This window comes from Eulemur rufifrons, chromosome 8 (genome assembly GCF_041146395.1).
Source record: "Eulemur rufifrons isolate Redbay chromosome 8, OSU_ERuf_1, whole genome shotgun sequence".
Lineage (NCBI taxonomy): Eukaryota > Metazoa > Chordata > Mammalia > Primates > Lemuridae > Eulemur > Eulemur rufifrons.
This window is the reverse complement of record NC_090990.1, coordinates 85,096,170-85,114,868: the sequence shown is the minus strand read 5'-3', so window position 1 is coordinate 85,114,868 and position 18,699 is coordinate 85,096,170. Positions and strand designations below refer to the sequence as shown.

Below are 18,699 nucleotides of genomic sequence, written 5' to 3'. Positions count from 1 at the left end.
ATTTTGCTAGCTAATAAATTCAAACAGTAATCATATTAATAGAATTGCATGGAATCAATTTACTTACAACCTCACCAACACTTCTTCTGAAGTATGGCAGTTTTACATCTACTTAATAGACAGCTATACCATTTCACAGAACCTAGCATCGACTGCTCTTTTCTTGTTTTGGAATGTCCTTCCCCTCAAATATTTCAGCAAATTTTGAGTGCTTATCCCTTTTAACATATGTACTATCAGATAGTGGGTGAGGGGTGAGGAAGGTGGCATGGTATATGAAAAAGATAAGATGGTGAGGTGTAATGCAGCATGATAAAAAGACAGAACATAGGCCCTGCCTTTAAGGAGCTTACAATCTAGAGGTAAAAGCAAAAACCAACATAATAAAAATTACAAGGTAGAGTAAACAGTTGAGAGAGCAATGAGTTCTACCTGGGGGAATTAGGACGTTTCACAGAAGAAGTATATTTGATTGGGCCTTGAAGAATAAGTAGAATTTGGGTAGGTGGCAATGTGGAGAGGGCATCTAAAATTGAGGAAACATGATAAGCAAAGAAATTATGTGTAAGCATTCATTCGACAGATACATATTGAGTGCCTGCTATGTTCTAAATACTGTTGCAGGAGCTGAAAAAACATTTACAACTCAGCACAATACAGAATACCTTCATGGAGCTTACTTTCTAGTAGGGAGACACGGAAAATAATTGTATCTGTCTAAATATATATATCTATATCTGTGGAGTGATATGGAGAAAAATAGAGTGGTAAGGGGTTTAGGATGTTGCCAGCAAGTGAATGAGTGTGTGTGTTACTTTAAAGAGGGAAATTAGGGGAGGGCTCTCTGGTAAGGTGATGCTTGAGCAGAGCCCTGGAGGCACTGAAGGAGGGAGCCACGTTGATAACGGGGGGCAGAGGAAAGAGGAGGTGAAGAATAGATAGACTCTCGAATGAATGTTGGAGGGAGTGAAGTTGGAAACATAGTTTGTAGCTAGATAGATCTCAGAGGGCCCTGTATTTTATTCAGTAGGGAATAGGAAGTCATTTATAGAGTTTTGAGGAGTGACATAAAATAAATTCATTCAGTGCTTTACTGTGTTCCAGACACTGTGCCAAGATATTTGCATGTCATATACTATACTTTGCATTATACCATGTGTATTATTCTATATATTATATACTATATACTACATTATATCACATTATACATTAAACTGTATACTATATACCATAATCCTCACAACACTCCTATGAAGATTGTACTATAATGCTTTAATTTTATAGATGAGAAATTAAGTGGTTAGAGTGGTTAAGATATGGTGGCATTAAGGAAATGCTTTCAATAAGCTCCTTTCTCCACTAAGTCACCCAAAATAAATATGTGCTCTCAGTAAAAACAGTGTGCTTGTTATGTAAATGCAGTTTCATGACAAGTCCCTTAGTCCCCTTTTCCAACTAATTTCTCCCCTAAACTCCATCGTGTATTGAAATTCTGGAACCACTTATGATTCCAGGTCACCCAACTATTGGAGCCAAAACTTAAACCTTGGATTCCAGTTTAGGAAATTAATTCTGCTTGCAATGTGAATGATAGGTTTAAAGCTGTGGAAGAGTTGGAAGCAAGAAGACCAGTTAGCTGGTTCATAATCATTAATACTGTTCCAGATACGGGTCTGAATTCAACTATGTAAGTTACTTTTATTATGTCTACTTTACAGAAAGGCAGATGAGGCTTAAAGAGATTGTTAGGTGCTGGAGATAACACAGTTGAGTTTTAGTGATTTCATCGAGTCTCTCAACTCTTCCTGTTGGGAGTTTCATGAGAGTATGTGCACCAATTGTGGCAGACTGCACAGTATCCCCAAAGATATCCAGGTCAAAATCGCTGGAGCATTTGAATGTTATATGGCAAAAGGGACTTTGCAGATATTAAGTTTAGGGTCTTGAGATGGGGAGATTAGCCTTGGTTATCCAGGTGTGCCCTAAATGTAATCATTGGTAATCATTACATTAAATGTAAATTTTCTTTTATAAGCACACCTGTTTTTATAAGAGAAAAGTAGTGGGATATTTGACACAGACAAGGAGAAGGTGATGTGATGATAATGGAAGCAGAGATTGGGGTGATGTGCTTTGAAGATATAGGAAGGGGGCCACAAGCCAAGGAATATAGGCACTGGCTAGAAGCTGAAAAAGGCAAGGAACAGATTTTCCCCTCAGAACCTCCAGAAGAAATCATCCTTGACAACACCTTGACTTTAGTCCAGTGAAACTGATTTAGGACTTCTGGCCTCCAGAACTATAAAAGAATAAGTTATTTTAAGCTACCAAGTTTGCAGTAATTTGTTACAACAGACATAGGAAACTAATACAGATTTTTGTAGCTGGAAATGGGTTGCAGCTATAACAAATACCTAAAAATGTGGAAGTGGTTTTGGACTTGGGTGAAGGGTAGATGGCTGGAAGAATTTTGAGGTGCATGGTAGAAAAAGTTTAGATTTCTTTGAACATTCCGTTGGGGGAAATAGGGCCATTAACGTGCTGCTGTTAAGGACTCAGAAGGAAAGGAAGAGCACAGTAGAGAAAACCTATAATATGTTAAAGAATATGTAAGTTGTCATACAAATGTTGGTGGAAATATGAATGACAAAGGTGCTGCTGGTGAAGGCTCGGAAGGAAATGAGGAACATATTACTGGAAACTGAGGTAAGGCATTCTTGTTACGTAATGGCAGAAAGCTTAGCTGAATTGTGTCCTACCATTATGTGGAAAGCCAGAACTTGTAAAGATGAACTTGGATATTTAGCTGAAGAGATTTCCAAGCAAAGTGTTGCAGGCATGACCTGGTTTCTTTTGCTGCCTATAGTAAAATTCGAGAGAGAGAGAGAGAGAGAGAGAGAGAGAGGAGTTGAGGGAAGAACTGTTAAGCAAAAGGGAAACAGGACTTTATGATTTGGGACCTTCTCAGCCTATCCAGATTGTAAAAGGTGCTCCAATGAAGAGATTTACTTGCAAAAAAGTGTGTTCTGGAGAGAAAGCCAAGGATGTGGCTGGATAGCTTTTTGCCAGTGCTGAAGAGATTATGTGTGTGAGACTCATTGATCCCTCCCAGCCATCCCAGCAGACATCAGGAATAGAAATGAGATTATCTGCAGAAGACCTGTGCAGAAGCCTCTTGTCTAATGGCGTCAATCTCTGTGACGTGCAGGGAGACTCACAGGATTTGAGAATGGTGTACCAGCAGAAATGCCACCTTGGACAAAGGGACAGAGAGAGGACAAAATGAAAAAGGATGCTGGACTGCCAAAATTCTACAGGCAGGAAACAGACTGATAACACATGATATCTTTTATGAGAAAGGAAGGATGAATTAGAGGGTGGAAGCTCAGATCCAGAGGAAAAAGCCTCAGGACTAGAGGACAGAGTCTCAAGCCATAGAGGATTATTCTCAGGCCTTCAAACCTAGTGGAATTTGCTCTGCTGGATTTCAGAATTTCTTGGAACTAGTGATTCCTTCCTTTCCTCCCCCTCTCCTCCCTCTCTCCCTCCCTTCCTCACTCCTTCCTTTTCTTCTTCTTCCTATTTGAATGACAGTGTCTGTAACAGTTATTCTATGCCTGCCCCATCATTGTATTTTGGAAGGAGAGAACTTGTTTTCTAGTTTCACAGGTCTGCAGATGGAGAGGAATTTTGTCCCAGGATTGACATACCCAGAGTCTCACCCATACCTTGTTTAGATGATTTAGATTATGAGATTTGAGACTTTTGAGTTATGATATTTAGATGAAAATTTAGACATAAGTTGATATTGTAATGGTTCCAGACTTTTGGGAATTTGGTGATGGGGTGAATATATTTTGCTTGTGGGATAGATGTGAAATTTTTTGAGGGATGCAGAGGGCAGACTTTAGTAGGACAAATAATGGCTATTAAAGATATCTAGGTCCTAATCCTTGGAACCTGTGAATGTTACCTCATATGACAAAAGGGACTTTGTAGATTCTTAAATTAAGGATCTTGTGTTGGGGAGATTATCCTGGATTATCCAGGTGGAACCTAAATGTACCACAAATGTCCTTGTAAGTGGAAGGCAGAGGGAGATTTGACACAGAAGAGGAGAAGGTGATTTGATGATGGAAGCAGAGATTGGAGTGACGTATTTGAAGATAGAGGAAGGGACCACATGCCAAAGAATACTAGAAATTGAAGCCCCTACAAATTGAAAAAGGCAAGGAACAGAGTCTACCCTCAGAGTCTCCAAAAGGAATCAGTCCTGCCAATACCTTGACTTTAGCTCAGTGAAACCAGCTTCAGACATCTGGCCTCTAGAACTATAAGAGGATAAATTTGTGATAATTTGTTTTAAGCCATGAAATTTGTGGTAATGTGACACAGCAGTCAATACATAGACCTTTAAATTATTTTAGGACTAATCTATAATTTGCAATGTTCAATTGTCCCATCTAGGAATACAGTAAGCCCTTCTGCTTATTTGACTCTTTTATTATATTTCTCTCAGAAAAGTGTTAGAATTTTATTTAAACAGGTTTTGCGAATTTTATGATAATATTACTATGTATCCTATAATGAATGGAATTATTTTAAACACTGTTTTTTTTTTAAAGAGGGAAAGCTATTTTTGAATGTTTTTGAAGGATGAAGAAGAGTAAAGCAAGTGATAGTTTGTCTGTTGAAAATGTTTTTTGTTGTTCCTTTCTCCAGAGTAGACATTTCAATAAAATAAAGTCTCTTTGCGATCAGGTGTCATGTTTAATATTTTATTTGTTCTTCAAAAATTTTAGCACAATTTTAGGAGCATACTGAATGCCCCAACATGATGTGCTAATTCAGTGTTATCTTTCTGAAATTCAGTGAATGAAACCACAGCAAATCTCCTACACACAGTCTTTACAAAGCTCTGAATATATAATAGTACATTACAAACAGTTGAGAGCATATTTTTTGGTTTTTGTCTTATCATTGTGTGATATACTGTCCATTCTTTCAGATGCAAGGCTGGCTCTGAAAAAATATATCACAAAGGTCTCTTTAGCCATTACTGACACAGAAAAGGGACCAGGAAAGCTCCTTAAGGAAGACAAGGTAGTGTATTTGTGATTATTGCTTGTTTTGAAGTCTTCTGAGAATTTTATCTTACATTTTAGTTTCTATACTGTTGCTCTACAGGTAGGTGTGGTCCTTACTTCTCCTCTTCTTCCTCCCTCCCTTCCTTCCTTTCTTTATAAATTATTGAAAAAGGATAGACTGATCAAAATTAAATGACATAATATTTAAGAGTATCACAGAGATGTACTAAATATCATATCCAACAACATGGATGAATCTTTACAAATGAAGTATTGAGTGAAAAAATCATCAAAGACTACATAGATTTTTATAAAGCTCAAAAACAAGCAAAATCAAACTATATTATTTAGGGATGCCTACATAGCGGGTAAAACTATTAAAAAAGCAAAGAAAAGAAATAAGCACATCATAGTTATCTCTTGGAGCCAAGCAGGGGGATGGGATAGGGGAGGGACATAGAAGTTGTGTTAGTAGTGGCGGTAGTGTTCTGGTTCTTCTGTTGAATACTGGGGTCCACTGATATCCATTTCATTATTTTGCTTCAAAACTTAGATATACATCAAATATTTTAGTACATATATATTACATATTTTTTTGATGTATCAAATTTTCCAGAATGGGAAAAAAGATACACAGATGTAAAGATAGCTAATTGTAAAGCCAGCTCGCCACGTATCCAAGCACTGTATCTAAGTACTGCCTGTGGACAAGTTTATTGTTTTGAATGTACGTTAAAAAATACTTAAAGTATTAGAAATGTGTTTTGATTTTAAATTGCTTCATACATTTCTGTGTAGGATGCTCTGTGAATGTCCTGTAACATATAATTTAAATGAAAAGGAATTGGGTATTGCTAAAATTGTAAGACATCACCAAGTCTGAGAACTTGATAGGTTATACATTGCACTTGTGTCTTGTAAAATACTCTACAAAATCTCTTGTGAAACAAACAAAATAGAGGCAAAATTCTATTAGAATAGCTACTGGAGCTATTAGTTCTATAAAACAAAATTTTTCTGGCACAAAGAAATGTGCTCTGTCAAACTAGTTGCTAGAAAAGTCTTTTAATTTCAATTTTTAAAATTTTGGTTATTAGAACTAGAAAATATTGTGTACACATAGTAATAACTAGGAATAATTTGAAATTTCTAAAACTAACTTAATAGTTTTCCCTTTTCCATCTCCAGTCTTATTACCCTGTGGTTCTGTTAATAATTTTGTGTTAACTGTACCATGTTTTTTCCTTCACTTATATGGGCATACGTATACATACATATATTTGGAACTTTATGAGAGATTTTGTTTTTATAAAGATGCGGTCATACTGTACATATTATTCTTTAATTTAGTTTTTGCCCCTCATAGTAATATGTTATGAACACCTTTCCAAACCCACTTCTTTCTACATTCTTCTCCATATACTACTGCTTATTATTTAATAGTATGGACAGGACATATCACAAATTTATTTATTTCTCTTTGTTATTACAAACCATAGTGTTAATCAGTAAATATCTTAAATCAGACATCAGAAGTTTCCTGCACATATGCACTGAGATGGTTTTACAATGCAAACTGAGAAATTTTCATTAAGGTGGAAATTTTCTTGCATTTCTTGAACTTCCTCCTCCTGTGAACCATTTGAGAGGGAATCAGCTATCAGCATTGTCTTTTGAGTTGCATACACCTATTCTTTTCTAGCCTTTGCAAGCACTTATTTTTGTCACAGAATTCAATGAAAATAAAGAATTAGGGAGAAAGTGTAGACTGGCACAAGGCTTCATGACTCCTGATGGTGAGTTTTATTATGCTCACATTCCACCAATGTTAGAGTGGCACTGTCCAATATAGTAGCCACTAGCCACATATGGGTATTTAAATTTGAATTATTTAAAATTAAATAAAATTTAAAATTCAGCTACTTTTCTAGTGCTCAATAGCTTTCTATATGTAATGACTACTGTATTGGACAATGCAGATTTAGAACATTTTAATCATCATGGAAAGTTCTGTCGTGCAATGCTGGTAAGTTTTGTTTTTCAATAAATAAGTGGAAAGTAAATTTTCTATTTCTGTCCCTAGAACACTGTTCTCAATGCATGCCGTGCAAAAAATGACTGGTTGGAATCTCATTCAGAAGCTTCCATTAATGAGATTTTTGAGCAGAAACAACAATTGGAAGATATTGTGACTCCTATTCTCACAAAAATGACTACACCACGTAAGTTTTGGATAAAAGGTGGTTTGAAATCAGGAAAGATGAAAATTAGGTCCAGTGTTTTTTCTGCAGTATTCTGATTTTAACAATCTTTACTAAGTAGTCATTAGCCTTGTTATAAGCACTAATCCATGATATAGTTCCCTATTCTCATTATTAGTTTCAATATTAGTATTAACTATTAATAATAACTGAATTCTTTTTATAGGGGATGCCTAATATTGATCTTAATATTACCACCATCAGTCATTAAATTTTATGTAATTACTGTGCCTTTGCCTTTGATTTTTTTTTTTGAGACAAAGTCTTGCTCTGTTGCCCGGGCTAGAGTGCTGTGGTGTCAGCCTAGCTCACAGCAACCTCAAACTCCTGGGCTCAGGAGTGATTTTCCTGCCTCAGCCTCCCAAGTAGCTGGGACTACAGGCATGCGCCACCATGCCCGGTTAATTTTTCTATATACATTTTTAGCAGTCCATATAATTTCTTTCTATTTTTAGTAGAGACAGGGTCTTGCTCTTGCTCAGACTGGTCTCGAACTCCTGAGCTCAAACAATCCGCCGCCTCCCAATCGGCCTCCCAGAGTGCTAGGATTACAGGCGTGAGCCACCTTGCCCGGCCTTTCCCTTTGATTTTGACCAAGGATTGTTATCTAGGAAGGCATCTCCTCCTGGGAAATAGGGTGGCAGAATTTGAAAAAGCACTTTCAGTATTATAATTGTATATTTGGGGAAAAGACCCACTATAGGAATACCATCCGGAGAAGGGAGAAGGTGCATGTGTCAGAATCTTTGTGGCAGTCATACCTAAGCTTTTTGAAATAACACATTTATTGAGAAATAATTCTCATACCATAAAATTCACCATTTTAAAGGGCACAATTCAGTATTTTGCAGTGTATTCACAAAGTTGTGTAATTATCACCATTATCTAATTTTAGGACATTTTACCACCCCCAAAAGAAACTCTACCTACTAGCAATCATTTCCCATTCATCCCTCCTCTAATCCCTGGCAACCACTAATCTATTTTCTGTCGCTATGGATTTACCTGTTCTGAACATTTCACAAATAAAATCATACAATATGTGTTGTCTTTTGTGGTTGGCTTCTCTCATTTAGCATAATGTTTTCAAGGTTTATCCATGTCAGCACTTCATTCCGTTTTATGGCTGAATAATATTCCATTGTATGGATACAAATTTAATTCATTCATCAGTTGATGGACATTTGGAATGCCACTCTTTTGGTTGTTATAAATAATGCTGCAGTGAACTGTTGTGTACAAATTTTTGTGTGCCATATTTTCATTTTTCTTTGGTATATCACTGGGTTATATGGTAACTGGCGAACCTTTTGAGGAACTGCCAAACTGTTTTCCATTTTTTTATGTTTTTTTAATTTTGTTTCTAATTGGCACATAATAATTGTACATATTTATGCGATATTTTCCATTCCTACCAGCAGTATATGAGGATTCCAGTTTCTCTATATCTTTGTCAATATTTGTCACTGTCTTTTTTTGTTGTTGTTGTTGTTGTTGTTGAGACAGAGTCTCACTTTGTTGCCCAGGCTAGAGTGAGTGCCGTGGCGTCAGCTTAGCTCACAGCAACCTCAGACTCCTCGGCTTAAGCGATCCTACTGCCTCAGCCTCCCGAGTAGCTGGGACTACAGGCATGCGCCACTATGCCCGGCTAATTTTTTCTATATAGATTTTTAGTTGTCCATATAATGTCTTTCTATTTTTTAGTAGAGACGGGGTCTCGCTCTTGCTCAGGCTGGTCTCGAACTCCTGACCTTGAGCGATCCACCCACCTCGGCCTCCCAGAGTGCTAGGATTACAGGCGTGAGCCACCGCGCCCGGCCTGTCACTGTCTTTTAAAAAAATTTTAACCATCTTAGTGGGTGTGAAGTGGTATCTTAATGTAGTTCTGAGTTTTGTTTTCCTAATTACTAATACTTTTAAGCATATTTTCATGTGTTTATTGGCCATCTGTATGTTTTCTCTGGAGAAATGTCTATTTGAATTCTTTGTCCATTTTTAAATTGGGTTGCCTTTTTATTGTTTAGTTATATGAGTTCTTTATGTATTCTGGATATAAGTCCCTTATCAGAAATATGTTTCTTTTTTTTTTTTTTTTTGAGACAGAGTCTCACTCTATTGCCCAGGCTAGCGTGAGTGCCGTGGCGTCAGCCTAGCTCATAGCAACCTCAAACTCCTGGGCTCAAGCGATCCTCCTGCCTCAGCCTCTCGAGTAGCTGGGACTACAGGCATGCGCCACCATGCCCGGCTAATTTTTTCTATATATATATTTAGCTGTCTATATAATTTCTTTCTATTTTTAGTAGAGATGGGGTCTCGCTCTTGCTCAGGCTGGTCTCGAACTCCTGAGCTCAAACGATCCGCCCACCTCGGCCTCCTAGAGTGCTAGGATTACAGGCGTGAGCCACCACGCCTGGCCAGAAATATGTTTCTAATATATTTCCTCCCATTCTGTGGATTGCCTTTTCATTTTCTTAATTATGTCTTTTGAAATACAAAATAATTTAATTTTGATGAAGTCCGGTTTACCTAATTTTCCTTTGTTGCTTGTGCTTTCTGTGTCATATCTAAGAAACCATTGCCTAGTCTGAGATCATCAAGATTTAATTCTGTTTTCTTCTAAGAGTTTTGTAATTTTAGCTCTAACATTTAGTTCTGTGATCCATTTTGAGTTATTTTTTGTGTATGGTGTGAGATAGGGGTCCAAGTTCATTCTTTTGCATGTGGATATCCTGTACCTAAGATTTTTATGTTTATCAAAAGGGGTTGTGGATTTTAAAAGGTTAAATAATCTAGTCTAGGTAGTGTGACAGAATATCCCTTGCCATCTATAACTAATATTTATCGAGCATATACATAACACTCTCCTGGATACCCTAAAGGGAGACAGAGGCTTTAGACTGTCCCTGTTTTTAAGGAGCCTACCACTTAGTTTATGAGTAAGACATACATACCTGAAAAGATAACCTAAGTGCTGTATATATTCCTAGAAGCCTAAGTATAAAGAAAAAGCATCATGAAGAAAGAAGGATTGGCATGAAAGGATGGGTAGCCAGGGTGGAATATGAAGAAAATTCCAGAATGAAAGTATAATATGATGATGAAAGGTTTAAATATGGGAGTAAGGACGTGGCCGATACCCATCTGACTGATTGTAGTTGAGTCTGTGTTAAGAAACAGTAGAAAATAAGGTTACAAAGTTAAGGTGTGATCATTTTATAAAAACTACTGAATAGTAAGCTTAGGAGTTTGGGCTTTATTTTATGGGCAGTGGGTTGCCATCAACAGTCTTTAGGGTAGGAGAGAAAAGGGATTAAGTAGGGGAGAATAGTCAGGCTTTCTTTGTAAAATAGATTGGAAGAAGAGACTAGAGAAAGCAAGAGCAGTGATCCAGGAGGTAAATGATTAAGATCTGAATTATTGGTTATCCAGCTTGATTCCTACTTGCTTCACCACTACCATTAGCCTCACCCAACAGCTCTCCCTCCCTTCTCACCTCTGAAGAAGAATTGCCTCTCTCCTCAAGTCTTCTATATCACATCCCTTCTAAACACCTTCATATAATAGAATATTAATATTAGTTTTGATGGAACCTCTGAAATGACCCCTCCTTTTACCATGAAGAAAGCGAAGACAAGAGTTTCAGCAGTTTATTTAAAGTTCCTTTAGTCAGTGGCAGAACTAGTAACAATAAGCTGACTATATGGGAAATGTGACTTTACGGCTTTAAATATTAAAAATAAAGGAGGGGAGAATATTTGAATTGATATACCAACAACATAGGGTTTAATTAATGGCTGGTTCAGGTGGGGATATACTGATTTATTCCATGACCATTGTTTTTAAAAACTGGCTTTGTTTACTATCACAAGCTAATTAAATGTAATTTTAAAATCTGCTTCCTTTCAGGTCAAGTGAAAAGTGCCAAATCTGTAGTCTAAGCCATGGTCAGAAGAGAAGTCAAGATTATACCTTCTATTGAACATATATTTTGTAAAAAGCACATTTTCTTCTAGTATCTGAAAAGACAAACCTATCATGCCAATTAAAGTCAAGAAAATAGATGTGGGGTTTTATAAAAATGTTTAAGTACAGCAGCATATCACCCTTGGTTTGTTTGCCCTGTTCAGCATGCCTATGTCCAGACTGTCTGGCCTTGCCCCCTCCTCCAAGCACAGCCCCGTGTGAGTTGCATGCATTCCTTCAGGAAAGCACTTGGGTATAAATCACTCACAGAGACTACGTGGAGTATTTAAAAACTACCTAGAGAATCTAGTAATTTTCTGTGTAATTGAGACTTTCCATTAAAGAAGGCATATGTGGCTTTTTCCAGAGGAAAAGTTTATTCTCCTTCTCTGAAAAGGAAGTCTTAGGAAATGACATTCTGGAGCAAGGAAATAAGAATTGTTTGGATCAGGGGCTTCTGGTTATAGCTGTTACTTTTTATGTCCAGATTAAAATTCACCTGTAAGGTGGGATATATTCTCTGAGCAAACCACCTATTTATTTTTAACCTCTTTCTATCTTTAAATTAATAAACATAGATCTGTATCATTTTATACTCATATTTAGATGATTTTTTTGTTCCATAGGTTTGAAAATATAGATATTGTGACTAGATTCCATGCCATTTTTCCTCCTATTCTTTTTTATATTTCCTAGGTTTTAAATGTCATAGTTGTTTTCATGGTGGTGGTTTGGAAAGTCCTTTTTTCTAGTTCATTAATCAAACCCCTGAGGCTTCAATTACTTCGTGACTTTATGGAAAAGTTTTATGGAAAAGAAAATGTTTTTTAAAAAGCATTTATTCTTTGTTCTTATGACTTTCTCTTCTTTTTCCTGCCTGGAAAACTAGTTTTTCCTTATGAGGGGAAGGAAGAGAAATGAGCGATTCAGCCATATTGTCAGTCAACATGTTCTCAGCCAAGGTTTCGAGATAACCCTGTTTTAAATGTCTCTCAAATTTTTAAGTTTAGAGATCTTTTTAATGTATGAGAATTCAGTTTCAGTTTCCTTAAGCAAAGAAGAGTGCAATAACTCTCACCCTGTCTGTTATACCAAGTGGGTGTTCATGGAGGGTCTTTATATACAAAGAAGGAGATCTGTGTTTGCTCCATTCTCTTAATACAGTGTACTGTGAGAAGTCCAGTGTCCTCAAAGCACTGCAATAATTTAGAAAAAGGCTAGGTGCCATTTTTGTTGTTTCTACTCTAACTCTGCATCTGACCCTTGATCTTGAATACATTACTTTCCAGGCAGGTGTTCCTGAGTAAGGAGGGATTCCTGGAACTCACTTCAAAGATTCCTAAATAAGATTAAGGCTTCTCTGGAGACTTCTAGTATACCATAAACCTCTCTTTTCCTCTCTATTCCTCTGTCTATACTTACCCTCAAACTTTTTGTAGCTTTTGATACATTTGCTGATGTTATGTTTTTTTAAACTCCTTGTATTGGTACCTTTATGCCAATCATAATTCCTATACTTTCTTAAACTGCTTTTCTTTACCAACTCTTTTTCTTCATCATGCCCCCAGCTGTGGGAACTTCTCAAAATGCAATCCTAACCCTTGGTGAAGCACCCCATGATCTTACCTATCCCCAATATTATGAAGAACTAATCCTTCCCTTTTTAGGGCTCCCATAGTACTAGTACACTCATACTGTATTCTATTTAATTGTCCACATGTTTGTCTCTCCATGTGAATTGTGAGCTTTTAGAGGGTAGGGACTTTGTCTTGTTCATGCTCATACCTAAAGAGTCCATAGATATTAATAGTACTTTAGTAAATAATAGTTGAATGAATTCTGTTTTAATACTATCTTATACATAGAACTCATTACCTCTTCATTCATTTATAGAGCTTGTTCACCTTTATAAAAGTGACTCCCAAACCTCATCTCCATGTCTTACCACATTTTGACTCCTACTCCGCCAGCAGACAAGCCAGATACACATCCAGCATTATGACTCTGTGTCTAGTTTCTCCTCTGACCTATTTTCTAAGGCTTCATCTTGAATGTCGTGTTACTTTTCAGGCATGTGAATCTAGTGATTACCAATGGATTCCTGGAGCTCACTTCAAAGATTCCTTTGATATGAGGATCTGAACATTTATTTATATCTATAGATCTATAACTTTAGTCTGTTTTGAGAGACAGAGTGCATTGTTACCTATTTTGGATTGAATTATATATATATTCATAGGAGAGTTAAAATGCCCTTATGCTTTGAGTTTACGCTGTTACACAGGTAGCTGTGTGGCTTTTTCTGAACATCCACAGAGTAATTACCATGTCAAAGTGCATGCTAGTAAATCAAGAAGGCCTCCACATTATTTGGGAATCAGTAATAGTCAATCAAAGGCTAAATTCAATCTTATGATAACTTTAAGACAGTAGTTCTATAGATTTTTGTATTTCATTGATCAGAAAAATATAGAAAAATAAAGGGAGGAGATTAATATGACATCATTAAGAAAACAGCTACTGTCTGCTATCACTATCGTTTAATAGAAGATATTTTAACACCAGAAAAGAAGGGATGATAGGATGTCAGTATAAGGCTCTATCCTTTAAGTTGAGTAAATTAACCTTTATTATAGATCTTTATGTTGTATTTATTTTTCTCATTTTGCCATGTATAATGGAACTTTTGTCATGAATCAGAATTGGCCTATGGTCCAGCCTTTGAGAACTTCTTAAGCTAAAGCAGGTAGACTGCTATTTGGGTTGACGTAAAGGGTTGACAGTCACCGTACAGTTCTATCTTACATGTGGTAGATTGTATTTTCCAAGAAGGCCATATCTCCCATCCCACATGCTCTTCTTACAATGTGGTCATGACATTCCTCACATAGAGAGGTGGGTCTCTACTCCTCTTGAATCTGGGCAGGCCTGTCACTATAGTGGAAGTGATTCCCTGTGATTGCCAAGGCTAGATCCTAAAGGTGATGTGGCCTCTGCCTAATTAGGAAAGGTGCTCTCTTTTGATATGCTTGCTTCTTGAAAACCAGCATGTGGAGAAAGCCACATGGAAGGGCACTGAGGCCCCAGTCCTCAGCCCTGCTGAGCTCCAGCCAGCAGTTATCCCCACCTTGCCAGCCCTATGAGTGAGCCATCCTGGAAGTGGATCCTCCATTCAAGTCACCCCGGCTGATGCTGTATGGAGTGGAGACAAGCCTTCTCTGCTGAGCCCTGCCAAAATTGCAGATTTGTGAGCCAAATAAATGATTGTTGTTGTTTTAAGCTACTCAGTTTTGTGTTTGTTTGTTACCTAGCAGTATATAACATACAAATTTTGGAACCTGGAAGTGAGAAATTGACATAACAAAACCTAAAATATTTGGCATTGTTTTTGGGACTGAATGATAGTCAGAGGCCAGAGAGGCCTAGAGGAGAGTGTGAGTGAAAACCCACAGGCACTCAAGTAGAGTATTAGCAGAAACCTTAAGGGACTCTAAAAGACTCTAAAAGGTGGGAGTTTATAGGAAAGAGAGGAAAATGTTGTTGGAAGCTGGAGAAAGGGGCCTTTGCTATAAGATGGTGGTAAGTTTGGCCACACTGTTGTCTAAGTAATGAACTCAGTGAAACTGCTAAGGATATTTCCAGGCAGAGTGTGCAAGTGCCATCTGGCTTCTACTAAAATGTTAGAGGAAAGAGATAAGCTGAAAAGGGTATTTCAGCTTTCAAATAAAATTTAAAATAAGAATAAAAAAGCTACTACTTACTGGCTTTGAAAATAAAACTCCATCTCATACCTATCCTCTCTAGGTGGCAAAAAGTTCTCTAAGAAATAGCTTCTGGGAAAAGATAAAATCCAGGGTGGGATTGGAAGGCCAATTGTTAAGACCTCGGAAATATCTAAGGTGGTGCTTCATAAAACCTTTCAGACTTTAGGTTGGCTTTCTCCATGGAGCTGGGAAGATGGCCTCTAGTTGCTTCGGGAAGTCATCATCACAGCTAAGCCCAAATGGAAAGAGAGCAACTGTCTCCCAATAATGGTATATACTAACCTAAAGAACCACCTGATTAGACTTGTCTGAGTCCCATGCTCACCCCTGAACCAATTGTAATGTTAGGGGGATGCCATCTATGTTATGTGTCTATCTCAGTCAAGTAGTATCGTCCACTGTCAGAAGATGGGATAGTTGGGGAACACACTGGGCAGCCCCTCAGCCCTCAACTCCCCAAATCTCCCAAATTGTACTTCAGCTTGATTTACAAAAAATGGTGAAATATAAAGTTATTGTTGCTTTTTGTAAAAGCCCTATGGGAAAGGGTGTAATATAGACAAATTTGATCACCTATGTATTTTAGTTACGTGCTATCTCTAGCTTTCTGAACCATATGTAAGCTAGAGCTGACTCTATGAATTTTGTCCACATTTTCCTGAAGTATAAGGATTTTTCTAAAAGCCATGGAGAATCTGAATTTTGAAACTTAAATTCAAACCACAGGAGTCTTATCTATAGGGCGTAGGTGAACCAAGTGAGCCTGAGGAGACAGAAGTAGGATAGGGGCTAGAGAGAACCTGGAAGGGTGTTACTCAAAATGACCTGAGGCACTAGCTGAGGAGAGGGTCAAAGTTAATGTTAAGAGAAATAAAGGTGACCACCAATGTAGATAAGGTAAAGATGAAAATGGGAGAAAGGATAGTGAACTTGGTAATTAGATGAGTTAAGTGAAGGCAGGATGGGAAAGAGTATGAGTCTGTGTCTCAGGAGAGAGCCTGTGAATAAGATAACTTTTGTTTTTTTACATAGTCCCTGGCATTTGTGGTAGGATTGAGCCTAGTGGCTTAGAAGAGCCATACCAGTCTGTACAAAATCAAAAAGATTTAAAGAATATTTTAGGGGGTGGTGTGTGGGTGCCAATGGTGGTTACTACAGTTGGGGCAGACATAGAGCAATTGACGGAAACAGCTTAGTCTCAGGTAGGAATTGAGACTTTCATTTGTCAAAGGTTCCTTGTACATAGTGAGGAAGAAGATTGATGATAGATTTAGTAATCTTACTGCTGTGATGTGCTTCTTGGTGCCCTGGGGAAGAGGATATACCTTGATGAATGTGTCACAAAATCTCTCTTCCTTGAAAGTAATCTACCAATTCATGCTTATTCATTTGTTTAATATTTATACTGTATTTGTTTTTAGTGTTTAGATTTGAGGCAAAAAATATAAATTAGGCATCACAGAATTTGGGATGTATTTGTCCTTTCATGAAGAATAGGCAACATTATTTCTTCCAATTAAGGACCAAAACCCAATGACTAATAGGAGTTAGGGAGGAAAATGGGAATGAGAAACATTGAAAAGGAAGGAGAGATAGAAAAAGAAAATGGAAAAGCATGACTGAGAAAGAGAGAGGAGACAAGACAGTGTTGGAAGAGGGTTAGGGCTGAACCACATAGGGTTGGCATAAGAAAAACAGCATGGGCCGGGCGCGGTGGCTCACGCCTGTAATCCTAGCACTCTGGGAGGCCGAGGCAGGTGGATCACTCAAGGTCAGGAGTTCAAGACCAGCCTGAGCAAGAGCGAGACCTTGTCTCTACCAAAAATAGAAATTATCTGGCTAACTAAAATAAATATAGAAAAAAAAAAAATTAGCCGGGCATGGTGGCGCATGCCTGTAGTCCCAGCTACTCGGGAGGCTGAGGCGGTAGGATCGCTTAAGCCCAGGAGTTTGAGGTTGCTGTGAGCTAGGCTGACGCCACGGCACTCACTCTAGCCTGGGCAACCAAGCGAGATTCTGTCTCAAAAAGAAAAAAAGAAAAACAGCACGTATATATACTACAAAATATTTAGAAGGAGATATCTTCGACCATTTCAGCTACTATGTCAAGCAAAGAAAATCAGTTGAAACAGTTGTGGGTGTATACGCAGCTTGAACATTAAGAAATGCAAGCTTCCTTGGAACTAGATCACTGGCTTCTTCTTGATTGGGGGTGAGGATAATGTATGTAGCCAATCAGAATGAAAGCAGGTTGTCAGAAACCAATGGGAAGTAGGCATGGAAATGGCTTTTGGCATGGTATCAGTTGGTAGTACTGGCCCTGGCAAACGGACACAGAACTGAGCATTTATCTTTGGGATTTTGAGAGCCTTCATCTTGATTTCAACTCTGAACTAGCTTAGGCTTGGAGGAACGTATCTCTGGTCTTGGTAGTTTGGAGAAGAGCTCTATTTGAGGGTCATTAAGGATAGCAGGGTTTGAAGATGCCAAGGACCTGAAGGACTGGAGGGACAGGTGAAGTGATTTGAATTTGTAGTATTTTGAATCTCTTTTCTGGCCCACCCTCTGCTTTACATCAGAATCATTGCGACCTGTAGACCGAACAAGTGCAAAACAAGGGACCAAAGATAAGCTTTAAATATATGTGGGCATACTTCAGGAACCTCTAGGACTTTTAGGTTAGGGCTAGCTGCAAGGAAAAGTAGAACAAGTCCTTCTCAGGACCACTGCATAGATTTTCACAGGCTACATTCTGCACAAGGTACCAGCTGAGGTGGGCTATTGGGGCCAAAATCTAGCCTGTTATTCACATGCCAAGCCATATGCCCTGTTTCAGGCTTCATTGCTCTGAGGAAGGGAGCCTCTTTAAAATTTACTCAAAGGCACCATATGATCAAACTAACCTTGGTCTTTTCCTTTGTGTTTAGGTTATTCACCCTCATCCTCACACCCAACCTTAACTGGGGTGACTCAACTTTGACCTTGTTTCCCATTTCGATTCTGCATTTGGAGGGGGCTGAGAGAGGAAAAAGAGGTATTGGGGTTGGAGTAGTAAAGTGGAATTCCTGAATGATTTGTACTGACAGAGAAGGAGGAGCATAATATTTACCATTGCTCCTTCCACCTCAAAGAGTTCAGCCCATCAAATACTTTTGGAGAGCCTATCTTGTGCCACAAAATGTGTGCACAGCCTAATATTCAGTTAATATTACATTAATTTAATAGTAATATTAATATGCAGTCAATATTCATCCCTGGTCTTTGAGAAACTCACTGTCCAATGGGGAAGGCAAGCACATTCCCGTATCATTACAATGGTAAGTGCAACAATCCATATACCCCCTCTCCCATACATGTAGCAGTGCAAGAAACACCAACAGTACTTTCAGTGTTCCTATAAAATGTTTTTGGAGCAAGAGGTATTAAGATGTGCTCTGTGACAAGAAGAGACATGCTCAGATCTCAGTGTGGTGCAATCTTAGGTAGAAAGAGTGTGGATGAATTGGGTCCTGGTAGGTCTCATGTTCTTTTTGCATATTATTACAGGTTAGTCTGCAAAAGTGAAAGTGCCAATAATAACACATACGAATCCATCAAGTTAGGGCTGGAAAAGCAGTGGCAAAA

At 38.0% G+C, this 18,699-nt stretch overlaps 1 protein-coding gene across 1 annotated transcript in view; it reads left to right on the top strand.

Moving 5' to 3' along the window:
- The window catches only part of ANKRD45 (ankyrin repeat domain 45), a 29,879-nt gene extending 18,593 nt beyond the window's left edge, over nt 1–11,286 (top strand). The window contains exons 3-5 of the mRNA XM_069478364.1: nt 5,009–5,103; nt 7,171–7,309; nt 11,255–11,286. Of these exons, the coding sequence (XP_069334465.1) occupies nt 5,009–5,103; nt 7,171–7,309; nt 11,255–11,286 (266 nt within the window). The remainder of the gene's footprint in view (nt 1–5,008; nt 5,104–7,170; nt 7,310–11,254) is intronic.
- The last annotated feature ends 7,413 nt before the right edge of the window (nt 11,287–18,699 follow it).